Here is a 19354-nt window from a genome sequence, read left to right on the forward strand (position 1 = left end):
GTCCCACACAAGTGGCAGCAGCCCACCCAAAACACACCATAATACAGCTGCAGACACTCACACTACTGCCGCCTGAAGGCAACATACGCTTCAACGCTCCCCTCAAACTAGCACCGTCCCTACATGTACGCTTCAACGCTCCCCTCAAACTAGCACCGTCCCTACATCATGTACATGTACGCTTCAACTCTCTATCCATACATGTACGCTTCAACTCTCTATCCATTCCATACATGTACGTATTCGCTTCAACTCTCTATCCATACATGTACGCTTCAACACTCTATCCAAACATGTACGATTCAACTCTCTATCCATACATGTACGATTCAACTCTCTATCAACTCTCTATCCATTCCATACATGTACGCTTCAACTCTCTATCCATACATGTACGCTTCAACTCTCTATCCATTCCATACATGTACGCTTCAACTCTCTATCCATACATGTACGCTTCAACTCTCTATCCATACATGTACGCTTCAACTCTCTATCCATACATGTACGCTTCAACTCTCTATCCATTCCATACATGTACGCTTCAACTCTATCCATACATGTACGCTTCAACTCTAACTCTATCCATACATGTACGCTTCAACTCTCTATCCATACATGTACGCTTCAACTCTATCCATACATGTACGCTTCAACTCTATCCATACATGTACGCTTCAACTCTATCCATACATGTACGCTTCAACTCTCTATCCATACATGTACGCTTCAACCCTCTATCCATACATGTACGCTTCAACTCTATCCATACATGTACGCTTCAACTCTATCCATACATGTACGCTTCAACTCTATCCATACATGTACGCTTCAACTCTCTATCCATACATGTACGCTTCAACGCTCCCATCGCTGCAATTCCTGCTCGCGCTCACACCAACACATCTCCCCACTCCTGACAGTTTGTACGAACATCAATATTTCTGTTTTGCCCGTGCAAAGTCACCCCAGCAGAGCTGTTCTATCCGGCTCCTCACAGCTATAACTGGCTCCTGGTTCTTACACCGATCTGGCTACTCCCTGCTTAAATCCGGCCAGCGCCTGTCCGGCCATTCCCTGGTGTCGTTAAGGGACAATACCCCAAAGATCCATTGATTTCCCCCTAATTTGATTTCAGGTCTTGGCTGGGTGTTTATAGTCCGCTCACGCACCAGTGGCCCATATCTACCATCACGTTAGATATGTATCAGCCGTTCCCATCTCCCGTGTATCGCCCATTCCCACATCGCCTACATCATGCATACAAACCAGCCGCGGCCCCGGGTCAGCCCAGATGAACATGTAACATCGGCAGGCAGGGCCCTAATGGCGATGGTATCTCCCAACATAGCCTCCCCTCAGGCTTCAGGGCGATGATATCTAGCCCAACGTGCTGTACTTTACTGTGCAGGACAGAGACACATAGCCTCCCCCCAGGCTTCAGGGCGATGATATCTAGCCCAACGTGCTGTACTTTACTGTGCAGGACAGAGACACATAGCCTCCCCCCAGGCTTCAGGGCGATGATATCTAGCCCAACATGCTGTACTTAACTGTGCTGGACAGAGACACATAGCCTCCCCCCAGGCTTCAGGGCGATGATATCTAGCCCAACGTGCTGTACTTAACTGCACCTGCACAGAGGCCTGCATTTAGGAGTGTTCTCCATAACCCTACTTAGGAACCACAGGAGCTGTCAGAGCGGGAAGGGGCTTATTTTCCTCTTACTCTTAGACTCTACCTGCCACTTACACCATTTCCCTCCCACTTATTCTGTGGTTACTAACATCATCTGACCACCTACATGTACACCTAACCACCTACATGTACACATGTACACCTAACCACCTACATGTACACCTAACCACCTACATGGGAGCCGATAACTAACGTTACACTACATAACTACTTACATTGGGGGTTCCTTAACCCTAATCCTGGCTGCCAACAAGAAAAACACCTTTCTCAGAAGTGAGATAAATTCCCTGGCTGGAGCCGGTAGCTGCTGTAAATAGCAGCGGAGTCGGGAGGAGATTGCCCCTGATGGTCGCCCGACATGCATGAGCAGGGAGATGGCTGGTAACTACATGGAAATGGGAAAGGAATGGGTTCCCGCCGCAGTGCCTGCATATAGAGACAGATGTTGGGCTGAGCTACAAAAGGCCTCACCAGAACTCATTTCCATCTATTCCCACAGCAGGGCCAATTCCCGAACCTCCCGACTTTCCCACCACTGCCGACCACTGGCTGCTGTGTTAGGCCCTGTGCAAGGCAGCCTTGCATCTGAAGTTGTGCTTTGAAGTTACAGGCTGGTGTTAGGAACTGCATACTACGGTGTTAGGCCTGGGTTCAGACTGCACCATGAGTGACTTTTGTCATTCCTTTGACTTTTGAGTACATATCATTATGGCTAATTTCTGCACAAAGCTACAGATCAACAGCTACATGTGCATGTCCCACCAAACTACAACTTTACCCCTTAGTTTTGGCCCTGTGCTAAACTCAGCCCAACTTAAGGTAGAACAAGTCTAGCCCAGCAGGCAATGTGCTAAAGGTAGGACAAGCCTAGCCCAGCAGGCAATGTGCTAAAGGTAGAACAAGCCTAGCCCAGCAGGCAATGTGCTAAAGGTAGAGCAAGCCTAGCCCAGCAGGCAATGTGCTAAAGGTAGAACAAGCCTAGCCCAGCAGGCAATTTGCTAAAGGTAGGACAAGCCTAGCCCAGCAGGCAATGTGCTAAAGGTAGGACAAGCCTAGCCCAGCAGGCAATGTGCTAAAGGTAGAACAAGCCTAGTCCAACAGGCAATGTGCTAAAGGTAGAACAAGTCTACATGTATATAGAAGAACTTTATTGCACATCAATTGTGCATGGTACAAAGTATGGCAAGAATTCATAAACATAATACAAAGTATAGAATAAGACTTAACATCCTAATTACTAATACAATACAAGGGCTAGCATACGTTCTTGATATAGTGTTATCATCGAGTGGGGCTATCGCTGGTTTCGGTATTTTTGCTACATAGGCCATGGCCCTGATCTTCCCTGTGCTTAAGGCGACGGATTAGCTTCGCGGCACCGCGCTGCGCGGACGAGGGGATTAGTCTATTCTCAACGCTCTCGCGCTCGTATTTGTGGGTTATACTCCATGAAATTCACACACAATGTACAAAAACATATAAGTATTACCATTATAAAGTTATTCTGTGAAAGTTCGGGGGAAAATATACCGAAAATGCCGCTGGAAAAATTGACTTCCGGGTTGCGGGTCACTGCTTGATTATGACAATTCTAGTGCCTACAAACTTGAAAATATTGCCCAAATTTTGGTCGTAAACAATCACCTGGGTACCAACACATGTGTGTAATCATAGATTTACTAAGATTTTACCAAAAATAATTGTATATTGCGAAAAAATGCTTAATTTTCGTCCCAAATTTGGGGCCTGTTTTGCAGGCACGACGCGGCTCGCACGCCGGGCACAATGCATTACTCACGGGCACAGGACGTTCAACTGACGTATGGTACTTCCAAATAAGGCGTGACCCGAACGAAAGCCGAGAATTAATGTCACAAAAACATAGGAGTTGGTTGGCTACCAGCGCTCGCGAACCTTGCCGAAGGCAAATGCATGCATAAGTGAAGTGTCAATCACCGGCCACGCGGCGCGCTAGGGTCCTCGGGGGACCCCCAGCTGCCAGGAACTAGTAACAAAACAAACCCACGGCAGCCGAGAAGCTCGAAGAAAGGAACCACACATGGCATTTCAGAACAGAAGAACATCTTAGAAACATTTTAGACTATGTATACTGTAGGTTATGTAGGTGAATTAGGACTAAGGTTGACGAAAGTTCAGTGCAGGCTTGTCTACTGGGCATTGTGTCAGTTGGATTTTTTCCAGCTGCGTGCCTCGTGTTATGTTACGGAGTTCCTCAGAGGAAATTGGACACGTGAGTTTTGATGAAATCCTGCATAGACGTTGTATACAACAGCTACTAAACCATATAGATAACGTATAAGAATATTCACCTGACCATAAAACTACTTTTCTGACGAAGCACGTTAACGTTTACCCCAGTTACGAGAGATATTTACTGATCAAAAATAATGACCCCTACTATGGACTGTACCAAATGTATCTAAAGACGGAAGGAAAATAGAGACTCAGAGACAAACCCATTTCAACCTACTGGTTTGTGCATTTATTTTGTATTCTTTTGTATTCTTATATAAACTGTTTTAATACATCCTTGTAATATTTTGGTGTAGATTGAAAGATTTACTACTTAAAAAAACTCAAAACATTGTGTTGGTACAATCAGCCACTTGCGTTTTCCCTGCCCGTACGATCAAGGAACTTCTAGTTGTCGGAGGTAATTTCTGTCCGAAAAATTGCCTTGGAAGGGTACGTCCCCATACGTCTGTGTCACAAAACGTTTTACCTTTATTTCTGAGTATTACATGCTTTCCAGGGTCTTTGTATACGTTCTTTTTCAACCACAGAAACTCAGCAAAATGTATAACCTGCGGCGTGCACCGCATGTGGTGTTTGTGTTCTCCGCCCACACCAGGCAGGCTCCTTGCACATGTTGCATATATTAGCGTTCGGCAGCGCTTCGGAAATGGTCCTGCGGGAGTAGTTTTCCTGGCGGCCGGTTACATTCTGGGGGTTAGGCGTAACCTTAAGTAGAGATACCCTAGTAGTAGTAGTAGTACAGCCCATACCAATTACCATCATGAATCCTTGTGCAGTTCCCACACCTTTCACCACCTGAAGCCGACCATCAACAGGACAAAAAGCAGCAGCGTATTTATACAACTACACACTCAGGCAGCACCTCAACCAACCATAGCTTGGTCTGTAACCCTGTTCCATCCTGTCATGACCATAGCTCCGGCCTGTTCCCTTCTCTCATGACTTCCACCACAGCTTTGGTACATGTTCCCTTCTCTCATACTTCCCTGTTCCCTTCTCTCATACTTCCCTGTTCCCTTCTCTCATACTTTCACCATAGCTTCAAACAAGTTCAGTGATTTCTTTCTTTCTTAACCCACCAGGAAACCCCTATGCTGGGACCAGGCAATAGCATTGACCTGGCCCCCCTATGTAGAAATGAGAGCTGCATGCTGGGATTACCCTCAGATGTGCCACATACTTCAGATCAGCACAGGCATGCTGGGACATTTGTTCAGCATTCTTCACTCTCTGATATGCATCTGTCACATATAATGTGTCACATATGTGACCCTGCTTTGACATAAAATACACGTCCATCCCCCTCCAACTGTTAGCTGTGCTACAGGTCTGTGTGAACCCCAAAACACCCCCCCCCCCACACACACACAAGCCCCTCCCCCCAGCCAACTGTTGTCTGTACTACAGGTCTGTGTGAACCCCAAAACACCCCCCCCACACACACATCCCTCCCCCCAGCCAACTGTTTTTTTTTGGGTTTTTTTTTCAAGTTGAGTGCTTTTTTATTGTCGACACAGTAGCAAAGAGCAAGGTCAACTGAAGATTCTAAATAATTCAACAAATAATTCACACACACCCCTCCGCCAGCCAACTGTTAGCTGTACTATAGGTCTGTGTGAACAGGTTCCCTGTCTATGTGCCCCTCCAGTACAGTAATATTAACTTTCCATGCTCCAGCTGACAAAATGCCAGGTTTCACATCTACCACATGCTGAAGTTCATATCAGGGGAAGCTGCCCCTGGGGAACAGTACTGATAGCTGCAGGCCCCTGGGGAACAGCACAGATAGCTGCAGGCCCCAGGGAATAATACTGATGGCTGCAATGTCTCTAAGGATGGGGCTCCACAGTCATTATAAATCTGAGAATCCTGGAGGTGAACTTTCACATGAGAGCCCCTGACTCCTGGGAGTTCAACAAATTACTGAGTGTCAGAAAAATGGATGTGCTTCAGACTGTACATGGACACAGTCTGTAATGGCAGTTCAGGGGAGGATTGCTGCAGTCTGTAATGGCAGTGAGGGATTGTTGCACAGGCTGTAATGGTAGTGTAACAGGAGGGATCTCTGCAGAATAATTCCATTTGCAAATCTCCCGTGGTGTAGAGTTACCAGACTAATATGTGGGAGAATGAAGCTGAAAATCTCAAAATAAACAGAAGTGGGGCAAATATATGGATGCCATCCTTCAGTTACCAACATTATGTGGTGAGCCTTTTAAAATCAGTTTTGGCTGTCCAGACAGATAACTAGTTTGAAAGACTAATTAGAGTAAACCTGTAAGATTATATTTCCAGGTCTGGGATGATGTTACACAAAAACATGAGTGCATGTCTCCTCGACCCTGTCCAGCCATTTCCTGCCCGCTGTGCTTTGCATACAGCCTGTTTTGACTGTGGATCTGGGATCCTGAATAAGCCATGAGAATTGGATAACTGCCGGGCTAAATTAGATTTGGGGGAACAAAGTGCTCGTGAGGCTCTGTGGGAATAAAGTACCTGATACAATAATACTGGCCAAGGGCTGGGAAAAGCAGCTAATTCCCCACACTGTACCTGTATTACTGGCAACTTTGTAACTCCCACACTATACCTGTATTACTGGCAACTCTGTAACTCCCCACACTATACCTGACGACGGAAAGTGTGCTGGCATGGCTGAGAAGTAGCCTGAGTGTCATCCTTCCTGAAGGTAGAGCCTGGAACTGAAACAGGATGACACTCAGGCTAGCTGAGAAGCGGTCTGGTTTGGAACCTGGGGTCCAGCTGGCCAGCAGCCAGGACACTCAGCCTGAAGTGTTGTTAACACCAGCCACATGCAGACATTATGAAAGAAAACAAACTTTACAGGGAGTGACTAAACCATGGTGCCCCCCTCCCCACCCCCTGTACAAGGTCACCAGGAGTGGTAAAACCATGGTGCCCCCCTCCCCACCCCCTGTACAAGGTCACCAGGAGTGGTAAAACCAGGGCTATCTCCAGCTTTAAATTTTTTGTCCCACTTAATATTTGGGAGCCCGTGGGGTTAATTTCCTTTTCAAATCTGTCATTAAAATACACTTTTATCAATTTCATGTCATAAAGTTAGATATTTTTATGAATTGGTTGAAATTCATGTCCATCCCAACAAGCAATTTTCCATCCGGGGACAGAGCTGCAAACAGGCACAAACATGTCCCCCACAGAAATGGACGAGTGCCACATGTCAGCTCTCCTAGGCACTTCATCAACACCCACCTTTTGTCTGCAAACAATTGCTATCAACTTTGCCTGGATTTTTGGCACTAATTAATCCACACAAACAACTCCTGGGGTCACCAATAACTATGTGTTCTGTGACCTTTGGGTATCACACAAACCTGTATGACAAGGTCGCGGAACCCAAGGTCAGTACAAACAACGCAGCCTTGTGGGGGTTGGTTCAGACCTTAGTCTAGATTCCACCACAGATTTGTGCAATCAATAAGCTTCTTTTTAACTCAGTCTACTGCTTTAGTGATATTCACATCATGGCCTTATGGACTAATGGAGCCATAATACTACATCTAATTAAGCGATACACCAAGCACCTTAGTGTGTATTCTAGAGTTAGTTAGCGCATCCGTTCTTACTTTGCAATGTGACATTCCTTACTATCGGTATGTGCATAAAAATGAGCAGGAGAAAATTTGTCACCCTGCTATAATTTGTTGGTTGTTAACTGTGCACACAGGTATAGGTGTGAACTTTGTACTCATGAGTCATGTTATTGTGATCATTAATATTTACTATCTGAAGGAATGTTGTCCTGTTAATAAAAATAAAACTAAACCTGTGCTACATGAAGTGTACACTTCCTTTTCTCCTACAGACTTCTGCCTGACTGTCAGCAGGACGTGTGATAAGTGTGGCGGCCTGTCAGGAGCCCCCATGTGCTACAGTTTGATAAGACCACTTCACACCACTTGGCATTGAGGTGTGAGGAGATCACAAACATCAACTCCTCCCTCACAGCCACACAAACATCAACTCCTCCCTCACAGTCACACAAACAACAACTCCTCCCTCACAGTCACACAAACATCAACTCCTCCCTCACAGCCACACAAACATCAACTCCTCCCTCACAGTCACACAAACAACAACTCCTCCCTCACAGTCACACAAACATCAACTCCTCCCTCACAGTCACAGCCAGCCAAAGGGATTTTCCCTTCTTCACCCTCAGCAGCCAAAAGGCCAGTCTCTCAGGCCTGGCTAAACAGCACAAATTGGCAACTGGAGGGTGAGCAACAGTAGGTGAACAATTTGCCAGGAGCCAGCGAGAGAGAAGTTCCACTTGGCCCCTGCCAGCAAGTTATGCGAGTCTATGGTGCCCTTTGCTATGTCTCATTTGTGGATAAGGTGAGAAGTTGCGGATAATTACTGAAGAATCGCCCGGAACCAGAGTCACCGTTTAGAACTAAAGCTGAGAGGCTTTCCGAGGTGTAACTAGTGTTATCCCCAGCTGAAAAGGCTGTGTTTGTGGATAATTACTAAAGAATCTGCAAAGTTGTGGATGATTACTGGGGAATTCCCTGACATGTTGTGGTCTTAGGGGAGAGATTGGTCCTTTCCACAGACTTGGGTTATAACTTATATACTTGATGCCAACTGTTGAAGTCACGGTTGGACATATGTACGAGAGAAAACAACACTGACCAGCAACAACAACAAAAAACTGACGGGATTGCTAAATTTGTAATTCCCTGTCAGCTAACCCATTAACCAACCCTGGTTGGTGTTTAACACAGTGTTGCTTAACCCATTAACCAACCCTGGCTGGTGTTCAGGGTCCTGGCTGGTGCATATAGCATGACTGGGGACCATGCTACGTTTGTGACCACCACGCCAAATCAGCACCATTGGGCTTATTTTTCTACTTGGGTAATGGTGCTTTCGTAATGGTGCTTGCGTAATGGTGCTTAGCAATAATTTATTTGTCTGATCATGTGAAAAAAGTTGATATGATCCTCCAAATCAACAAAAAAACTTTCTAATTACACATGGTCTAAAAAGAATGAAGTCCGCCCATGGGTAGGTACTCTTATAATAATGCCAACATTTTACTTGACATCACCGAAATCTCCTGTGGAAGGCCGAGACCCCCTCACATCACCCCGCAGATTGTTCACTTCTTGCTCCGTGATTACCGTTTTGCTAAAATAAAACCCTGGCTGGAACCCAGGGTGTTGTTCCTGTTCACCTCCAGTCTTTTGACTTGCAGAGTTCTAATGAGTTTCTGGAAAAGGGCAAAGCCATCCTGAGGACAATGACAAGATTAGAGGAAAGCCTCTTCAACAACTGAGTGGGTTTAGGCTGGCTTGGAGATGACAATCCGCTGATCTTCTTGTTCAGGAACATCTTTTGTAGTGGAAATGCAGGCGGGGGGACTTAGCCAGTGATAAAGCACTTCTGATTGAACTGACTAACTCAGCTCTGAGTCACAAAAAGTGGATCTCCGCAGAATTAATGGTGTCTGCTGTCCAGGAAATTTGTATGAATTTTACATCCGTTTCATAACAAATGGATTTTGGAGAAATTCATTGACAAGCCTTTCATACCGACACTTACTGTTTTAAATCTCAGTTTGGACCAGTGCATGTAAAATTGGTGAGTTTGTCTCAACTACCGAGTTATTAGCTATTAACTAAAGGTATTTTATCTGCCTGACATGATGGAATTATTTACCAACCTTCAACACTTCATGTTATTCGTATTCACAGAAACTATTCACCCTTTTCTGAGGCCCAGTCCACAATGCTGTTGTTTATGGCAGGCTTTTGTCCGTGACATTTCTAATGGATTTTAATGTCCTCCTGCGCTGGGAACAGCGCAATCCCGGCAGACATTCGGTCCCGGGGGCTTTCTGCACCATTCCCACCATTGTTTACATCGTTCTCAATAATTAAAGGCTCGGTAGACTGGAGTAACGCACGATCTCACACCCAGCACGGCAAGACAAGCAACAGAGACCCGCCTGTTGTGGGAGATTTCGTATGTTGGGGGTGTGCTTGATTTGGCGAGTTTTCCCCGATTGGGTAGCGGTGCTGAATACTGATGTGTGTTTGTGTTCCCGACTTGTGTTGGTTTTTAACACAGTAAAACTGATATAACGGCAGTATAACCGCCAACAACGTCCAAACAGACACTTCAGGCTGCCATCAGAACACAGGAACCAACACTCTTCACTTCATCAAGCCCGCAGCTATTGTGGTCTGTGTAAGATGTTTGACCTTCTTCTGAAGAAAGCAAACACTTCAGACGTTACAAACCCGCGATAGACTGCCTACACTACAACCCAACCCGCACCGTGGGGCCGCATTCTTGTCGCTACTGCCCCATTTCCTTTGGCGGAGAGCTACCCAAAACACGACGGGAGAATGTCGGAATCCTATCCTGTAACTATCCAAGGCAGCCGCCTCCATAACAAACAAACCCCACACGGCTTTTTCACACAGACCGTTTCTGCGTTTGGTTGAGGATCGGCCCCCCTGCTGCTAATCGGGGGTAACGTTTGGGTGGGAAGACTTGGAACAACTTACAACAAACCGCCAACACGCAGGAAACATTTTGTACAGTCTACAACTTACAACCGCCAACACACAGGGAACATTCTGTGCAGCCTACATACAACAGGCGCTGCCTGCACGGCTTCTAACACGCTTTCCTACCCCGAGGTGCACCCGTCATTTCCCAAATGTACACACTAAACAGAAATAAGCCAATTACGCCGACGGAAGGGAAAATCCTGTTCTTCCCGACAGCTTTACTTTACAGACCTGTGATTTTGCTTGAGTATAACACATGATTATAGTTCAAATCATACGTGCAGGAATATTCAAACGTTCTAAACACAAGACGGGCGGAAAGAACGACGGTAAATTTGTCAGAAGGGCCCACCTACTCCGGCTGAAGGGATACTTCTCTACTGTACGGATTGTCGAGGTTCTCATGGTTCTTCTGTTGAGAATTACGGAGGTTCTTAGGTTACCAGTCTGTAAGAGCCGAGACCGAGGGGTCAGTTTTGATACAGTGTTCCTTACAGGATGTCCGAGTTTCTGTTTCTCGCCCGGCAAATCAATTTGTGATTGTTGTTCCTGCACTTGTGGGTTTCTATTGAAGCGGCACGTTCTGCCAACAACTTACCGCCCGGGCCGCCTTTCCCCAGCATCACGGCGGAGAAAATGGGGCTGCGGGTTTTTCTCACGAAAGTGGCTGAGTTTGGAGCGGCTGGCGTGCCGATCCGGGCCCGGAGACACATTAATAATAGATGGCGGTAAAAGTGCCGGGCGGCCGCCAGGGAGAACTCATGAATCAGGCGGCAGAAGCTCCGCTCCATAAAGGTATTTCATGCGGTGTCAGTTCCCAGCCGGAATGAGTTTGTCAGCCGCTGACAAGTTTCATATGCGGGGAGGCCCGTCCGCACGACCCCGTAAATATGATATAATTTCATATCCAGTCGGACGTGTGAAGCGGACTGTGCGAACCCGCATGTGGGACAGCACGCCAGCACTACACACACTTCCACATTAACAATTAACGAAAACTGGCCGTCTGGGCGCTTTTCCGCACCGAAATTTGTGGGCCAGGTTTGCCTACCTACTAGTCGTCATGTTACAGCCTTTAAATTAGCCATGAGTTCTGAGATTACGCGGCAACAAATGTCCTAAAGTGGCTGTTTTTGACCCGCTGCATTCCCGGCTTGGTCCGAGAGCAGGGGCACAAAACGCACCGTGTTTTGATTCTACATTATCTGAGGAAACAACCGAGTTTACTTGTAAAACATACGTTAAAAATTCGTTTGTAGCTTCAAGTGTTTGGAGAAGGGGAAGTTTTCTTTTCCTGCCCGTATATCTGTCTGTTTGAGCTGCCATGAGAAACATGAGACGGGGCTCCTGTCATCCCGGTCCGACCCCACTTCCTAACGGGAATGCCTGTCGTGCCTACAGTCAGCAGCCTTTACTGAACTCTCAGCAGAGCGCAGCTAACCTGCAGTATAAGCGTTACTCGTGTCAGCAGGCCACAGGTAGCCAGCAGCCGTGACAGGTATCCTGACTGAGGGACTGGAAGATATTTCTCTGACCGAAACAAGTCTAATTCCCGTCTAAGAAGGTACCCTGAGACAAGCACACACAGAATATCTGTTCGGAGGAGAGCCTTTTCCCCCACGACTGTCCGAAGCTAATCCCTGACATGTGGAGTAGTTAGAGTGCCGGTGTGAAGATGTCTGTGTTAAGTGGATGATGTGATTATGATAAATAATAGATGTAAACTCAATCCGTACCTGTACCATTCCAGTCCGTTCTCGTACTTCCTGTCGAAGAAGTGGACCTCCGGCCCGACCGCCCTGATGTCCGGGTGCAGACGGAGATACTCCAGCAGCGCGCGGGTTCCGCCCTTCTTTACGCCGATAATTATAACCTGGGGAAGTTTCCTGGTGGCGTTCAGGCTGGAGGACAGCGGGTTGAGGGTGGCGTCTGTGCCCGAGGACCTGTCCTCGTCGTCCCGGTACCCGAAGGCCAGCGGGTTGTGCGGGTTGGTTTGTCGGACTCGGTGCCGCCGGACGCCGTCCCTCCTGGCGCGGCGGTCCGGGTCGAGAGGGCCGGGGTTCGCGGGAAGGTCGTCCCGCACGTCGATGTTATAGTTGGCGTCCACGTACCTGGCCTGCTGGAGGTGCATGCGGTACTGCCGCCGCCCCGACAGGAACGTCTCCGAGATCTCCTCGTCCCACACCGACCGGACCATGTTCCTGCCGCGGCCCCAGTCCATGAAGCTGTCGTCCCGCCGCCGCGGCTGGCAGCATTCCCGGTAGCTTATCAGCACGCACACCAGCACGGACAGCAGGCACGCGATCAGCAGCAGTTTCCTCGGCCACCGTTTGTTGCACAGATCCAGCATGGTCGGGCCTGGGCCCGCTCTCCGCCCGGACTCTCCAACCACTTCTCCTGATCCACTTTGTACAGGGCAGACTTCCCACACGGGTACGGCCCTACAGACTTCCCACACGGCCCTGCAGACTCTGCTCAAAACGCACTTCCCTGCTTTTCCTCTCCCCAACTCAGGGCCACTCCGCGCTGCCTGTAGTCTTCTGTCAGCCGCGAATCTCCAAGTCACGTAGAATCCATCTGAAACAAGCAGAAATCCGTGAAACTTGCGGAGGAAACTTGCGATATTAGAGAATGAATGTACAACAAACACACTCGGCCACTCGCCACATTCACAACTCTTCTCACGTGACGTAAAGCAGTACCGTCATTGGTCAAAAACTAATTAGACACATCCATTATTTCCCAGGGGTGTACTGAATGCAAAATCTAATGAAGGAGAACCAACATTCAATCTCCCGTAATACAATATTTCAGCATCACTTCTGAATTAACGCACTTTCTCAAGTAAGGAAAATCTGTCGGCGACGGGTTTGGGGACAAAATAATCGGCCTGATTAATTTCTCGGGAGAAAATTAGAAAATTGGCCAAGCCAATCATGTCAGCAGGGTTCGAGATTTGTGGAACAATGGCGAAATCTCAGGGGGCTTTCAGAACGAGATAATGTCACGAAAAACGGTGATTTGACGAAGCATGCGCGTTATTAGAAGTCGTCGGGCCGCTTGAGCAAAGTGGGCGGTGATTAAAAACCATACAAAGCCCCGTTGGGTTTGAATGGAAAGGCGAATTATCAGATTCCTTGTTTTATTTGCATTTTTGTTTTCGGCTCGTGTGGGATTGGAAAGAAAAACAGCCCGAGGCGTTCGGCCCAGTCCCTGGCGGCCGGAGAGAAGTGGATATCGCCGCGGCCACGCGCAGAGCGGCCCGAGAAACATCTGAACAAACAGCGGGAAACATTCACACACTTCACGCACCGAAAAGCGCCACTCTCGGCCTGAAGAGTCCTCGGCACAAAGCCCGCAGCACTTAACCGTCGCTCGTGAGGAAACTGGCAAGAATAACAGAACTGTGGGACAGAGGCGGCGGGGTAACCCGACACACAGGAGTTAGTTCTGCCCGGATTTCAGGATCCGGCCGGCCACAGGTCGTGAGCTTGTTGTGCGAACTGGGAAACTCGCACACAAAAACAGCTCGTCTCGCCTTTCCCGGGTTAAAAGGATGGACACCTGATCTGGCACTAATTGCGCGGCGCGTTGTTGGCTGAGGAAAGTGGCCTGTTCACGGTCGGCGGGAATCCGGCAGGCTGACGAACGCGTTCTGACGGGCCCGCAAAGCAGCGCAAACCGTGCACGGATTGATTTCACCGCGGGCTGGTGAGCTGCGACAGGCCGTCATTACGGGGATAAAGCCGCGGCAGGACTTCGCACTTTGCCGTGACCCTCTGACCGACCGGCGCAGGCTGCTACCACGTCACCTGGCGGCACCCCGGCTGTACGGGCAGGGCGCCGACTAGCGGCGGTTGTCAGCCCTGCACCAGCTCGCCAGCTGCAGGCCGCGCTGTGGGAAGCGGGCAGTGATACTCCTGTCAGCGCGATTCTCGCACAGATAAAGTCGCGGGGTCGCGCATCTCATCCTGACAGGAGAAAACATCACAGCCTCCTCCCGACCCCAGCAGCCTGGTTCTCATTCTCTGCACAGAAACATTCCCGCCCCAAATTCCCGCCCTGCCCAGACCTGCGAACCTGACACATACTGCACTGAAACATACTGCACTGCGAACTTGGGACAGGCGCATAAACTGACGACAACAATGTGAAGAGCATATTTCAGGACTTCAAATACCTTCGTCAAGAAGGTTGTTTTTAGTTGAATCCCCACATTCCAGCGAACCATCCAACGCGGAGCGTCCCCCCGGAACCCCACTGTGTCGCCAGTATGTGTCTTTCAATATCACAACACAAAAACTATTGGTATAAAGCTGTTAGTGTATGTCATACGTAGGATAGTGTCTGAGAATTACTGCTGTTGTTGGCCACACATTGTGCCCTGTACAGTTGTTGTGCAGTTCATGTCATGTTCTGTGTCTGTCCGTCCCGGGTTCAGACGGGCGCGCGGTGTCTCAGGAGACCATCTGTGCGCCTCTGGAGGTGTGACATCTGTTGTGGCTTCTAATGTACGCAATATGTAATAAAAGCTCGGTGGTAATATATAGTGTCCTCGGGAACATGCAATTTGCTTGGTCATGCTGGCAGTGGAACCCCACAACAGAAGCTGTTACTGTTAGCTGAACATTTTTTATTATTTTTTATTGACATCATCATGAATCATCATCATGCAGTAAACCAATAGACACATATAGTGTTCATTTCATGATCATGAGCTTTTCCGAACGTCGTGCACTCAAAAAGTACGAAAACGAGTCAAACCAAGAAAATTTATGTAATGTCCTTGGCCCATGGTTACAACAAGGAGGTAAAAAAATTGATTTTCAACCTCCTTCAGTCGACCTTCCTTGGTCACGCTGAATTCGCGAGCTGTATTCAGAAACATGTCCTGTGAGTTTGTCATGGACCCAACACGCTTTCCAGAAGAGTGAGGGTGACCTAGCCTGAGTGTCATCCTGTTCAGTTCCAGGCTCTACCATGTACCCTTTGGTGAAGGTAGAACCTGGAACTAAACAGATGACACTGACTCAGGCTAGGGGTGACCTTGTGTACTTGGTCAAAAACGCGAGCCCTGGAGAAGCCGCACTGCGCTACTACTATAGCTAGCGACTTGAAAAAGCATCATGTTTCATCTCAATTGAGGATGACTGCTTTACCTTTACTCTTTGTCATGGACGCTGCCAAGACGGTTCCTACGGGGCAACCTTTCGGAGATGGGCCATTTATCTTTTGTATAACAAACAAGAATACACACAGATACATCACAGTGTGAGTCCCACAGAGAAATGCCTTTAATTTCCCCCGACTCCCCACCGGTCCTGCACAATCACGACGCAAACATGTTGTGTAGAACAGGCCAAGGTGCCCGGGGGGGTCCGCGCTGGCAGGCGGGGGGCGGCGACACCAGGCCCGCAGGCCAGGCTTCCCGGGGCCCGGACAAAAGCCGGGGACCGATTCGCACCCTAACCACGGCGGGACGAGTGTCGGATGGCCGGGGTCTATCCGTCTGTCGGCGGCGGCTGAAAGACGCAGCGCAGCCGGCCGGGTGTCGGGTGGCGAGCCGTCGGGCCTGATGGACGCGGGCGCCGCGGGAGGACCATTCAGCACTCGGTCGGAACTGATGCGGAAAGAGCCCGCGGGTCGGCAGGACAGGTCCGGTTACAGCAGGCTGCAGCCGCCTGGGCTCCCAGAACGGCGCGAGGACGGACTGGCTGTTAGCATTCTGCCATGGAAGTAACGGGAGCCCAAGCTAACTTACTAACTAACTCAGGGCCGCTTCTCACGTGGACTAGGAGATAGGTGGGATAACTAATTAACTCCAACAATAGTCAACTAACTTACCACCAAACCTACTGATTTAAAGAGCGTTACCTCTTAAATATCGTCACGTTTACAAAAAAATGTGTCATCATCAAACTACCCTAACCCTGGTCGGAACATCCGATAACCGACTTGACAACAAACTAGCCCAACAAACTTAACAACCACTGTTGAACCAGCGAAGATCCAACGAACCCGCAAAATGAAAGGAAGGTGAAAGACATCCAACGGTCCCGTAACGAACTAAACCACGCAGTGATCACAGCTACACGTATGGAACTGATATAGTGATAGTGATGTGCAGAAGTTCAGACGGCTTCTGTAAACCTTCCCCGGGGGCCTGTCTGGTCTCGGCCCGACACGATGAACCACAAGTGTCCATAAAACCTGTTGGAAACCATTTTAATAGTGACCTTGCCTTAGCCACGGAAATAAACGTCTCGTAAGGTTGACTTTGTACAACATGAGGACTTCCCCATTAGGAAATGTCTTGATGTCAGTGCGAGTAGAGGAATATGTACATGTAGTACCACACAGGATGCAGGAAAACACACAACACCGTTCTGCATCTGTCCGCAGCGACAATTGAATTATTGAACAATGCAGGGAAAGGTCCGGGGTGCGGGAGTTGACAATCGATAATTCCGGCCGAACAAACGCCCGTCTGGCCGCGATGTGTTTTTAATGAAGCGCGCCTTCATCAAACCCATATGGACCCCGCCCCGGGTAACCCCGGCTGAGTTTCTCACAAGTTTCAGACTCTTGCAGCAGGTAATTTAGTACAAGAAGTAATTCCGTGTCCTGTTCCGCACGTTTTGTGCGAATTGTTCACTTCACATGTCGCGTTGACGCCGAGAGACTTCCGCAACAATCGCACAGTAGCGATAGAGCCTACTTGCATAGACAACAACACAAAAGCCCAATCCAGACATCTGCTTGGAGATAAGGTTTCCTAACCACCAAGTTTGAGACGAGGTCAGGGCAGGGCGTCTGACGGGCCCGTTAGTAGCCCTGGTGATGGTTATGACACAGACCTTATAGAAAACAGACGTTCGCCGACATACAGACAGGAACGGACCTGTTCATACAACAACACAGTGGGGGAACAGCTTCCATAAGACAGTAGTGTTATTTTACGGCAGGAGATTCACAGAATACTTGCAAATATTCTGACTACAAATTACAATCAGAACGCAGCACAAAGGAAGTTGCAGGGAGTAGAGTAGAGTAGAGTAGAGTAGAGTAGAGTAGAGTAGCGTAGAGTAGAGTAGAGTAGAGTAGAGTAGAGTAGAGTAGAGTAGAGTAGAGTAGAGTAGAGTAGAGTAGAGTAGAGTAGAGTCGAGTCGAGTCGAGTCTTCGGTCAGGTAGGATGTACTTCCAGAGAGGAGATGTGGTTTCGCTAACAACAGTTCCCAATAGACTTTGAGCCGATACACACTGGAAACATTTCTGGACGTAGAGTACGACAATGGCGCGTTTCTGTTTTTGTCGTCTTTCCGCCATATCCGAAGCCGTTTCCGTCAATCCGTAGCTTTTCTTTTTTTTGTAAAACACAAGTACAAGTGCCCCTTCCGTTATAGATAGTTACCAGAAAAGTAAACAAATCTGCAAGGTAAAACATTTCCTGCTTTTCAGTTCCGTCAGCTCGCGACAAGAGTACGACCACGGATCGCTCTCAAAGGTCACAGGGCAACAAATGCCAGGGCCAACTAACTTCATGGGACACACTTTGTGTGCATCCCTGATTTCAGTTCAAACTCCAGGAACACACACATATAAAGACATTAACTTTCCTCGAACACAGAAGATATGCTGGTAACGTTACCATGTGAGTGTCCTGTGCACACGTTAAACACACAATAGCGGTGATTTGAGACCAGAAGTGCGGGGTTGGCGGGAACCTCCCTGCCAGAACCATCTGCGCGGGATGGAGGGTCGGTGGAGGCCGCTGAGTTTCATCTCCAAGCAGATGTGCGGCCGGACGAGACAAAAAACGCTTCGGTTGAAAGGCGCACCAAATGCAGGACAAACGTGTCAAAACAATCCGGAGCAGTGTAGCTGTTTGAAAATCCTGCCCTTTCTGTACCCCCCCGAGCTGACCCCCCCCCCCCCGAGCTGCCCTACCTGCACACACCCCCCCCCCGAGCTGCCCCCCCGGAGCTGCCCTATCTGCCCCCCCCCCTCCCGAGCTGCCCTACCTGCCCCCCTCCCGAGCTGCCCTACCTGCACCCCCCGAGCTGCCCCCCGACCCCCCCCCCCCGAGCTGCCCTACCTGCCCCCCCCCCCCCCCCCCCTCCCGAGCTGCCCTATCTGCCCCCCCCCCCCCCCCCCCCGGAGCTGCCCTATCTGTGCCCCCCGGTCCGTGAAGAACGGATGATCCACCGTGACCACCAGGACACTGGGCGGTTCCACAGTAAATCCGATCCGTATGCGCCGGTTCAGCGGACTGGGCGGTGAAACACGCAATCTGGGGATCGCAGACTTCACACTCACAAATTCTATATCACAACTAGCTACCAACACAGCAACAAAAAAATAGACTCATTGCAAAAACATAAAAACGCACAGCAACAACGATGGGCGATTTCCCCGTAAATCAGAACCGTCCACCCCGCGGGTTAGGTGGGGGTTTCGGGACTGCATACTCCCACATCATCTGATCTGGGAAACACAATAACAACGAGCAATAACGTCGGTTCGATAAAAGTGTCTCTAAGTTTGTGCCTTTGTTTCCTCAGCTTAAACTACACGAGACACATCACACGGTAACGGCTACTGACAGCTCAGTGTCCCGTCTTCTGCGGTCCGAACTGTGGACTCTGTCCGCAGCTCGACACGGTTCAAAAGGGCAACCGCTTGTACCGGTAAAAACTCTACAACCAGCCGTTTGTACCAGTAAAACCTCTACAACCAGGAGGATCTCTGTATGCTCAGGTATGAACTGATCGGGACGTGCAGACGAACTAACATCTGCACTGCGACCTCAACCT

The 19354-nt window shown here is 48.9% G+C and overlaps 1 protein-coding gene across 1 annotated transcript in view; it reads right to left on the reverse strand.

Annotated features, from left to right (window-relative positions):
* LOC136441014 (heparan sulfate glucosamine 3-O-sulfotransferase 6-like) overlaps window positions 1-19354 on the reverse strand; it is a 58196-nt gene that overhangs the window by 4566 nt on the left and 34276 nt on the right. The window contains exon 2 of the mRNA XM_066437242.1: window positions 12278-13118. Within this exon, the coding sequence (XP_066293339.1) occupies window positions 12278-12891 (614 nt within the window). The 5' untranslated portion in view covers window positions 12892-13118. The remainder of the gene's footprint in view (window positions 1-12277; window positions 13119-19354) is intronic.

This window comes from Branchiostoma lanceolatum, chromosome 8, assembly GCF_035083965.1.
Source record: "Branchiostoma lanceolatum isolate klBraLanc5 chromosome 8, klBraLanc5.hap2, whole genome shotgun sequence".
Taxonomy (NCBI): Eukaryota; Metazoa; Chordata; class Leptocardii; order Amphioxiformes; family Branchiostomatidae; genus Branchiostoma; species Branchiostoma lanceolatum.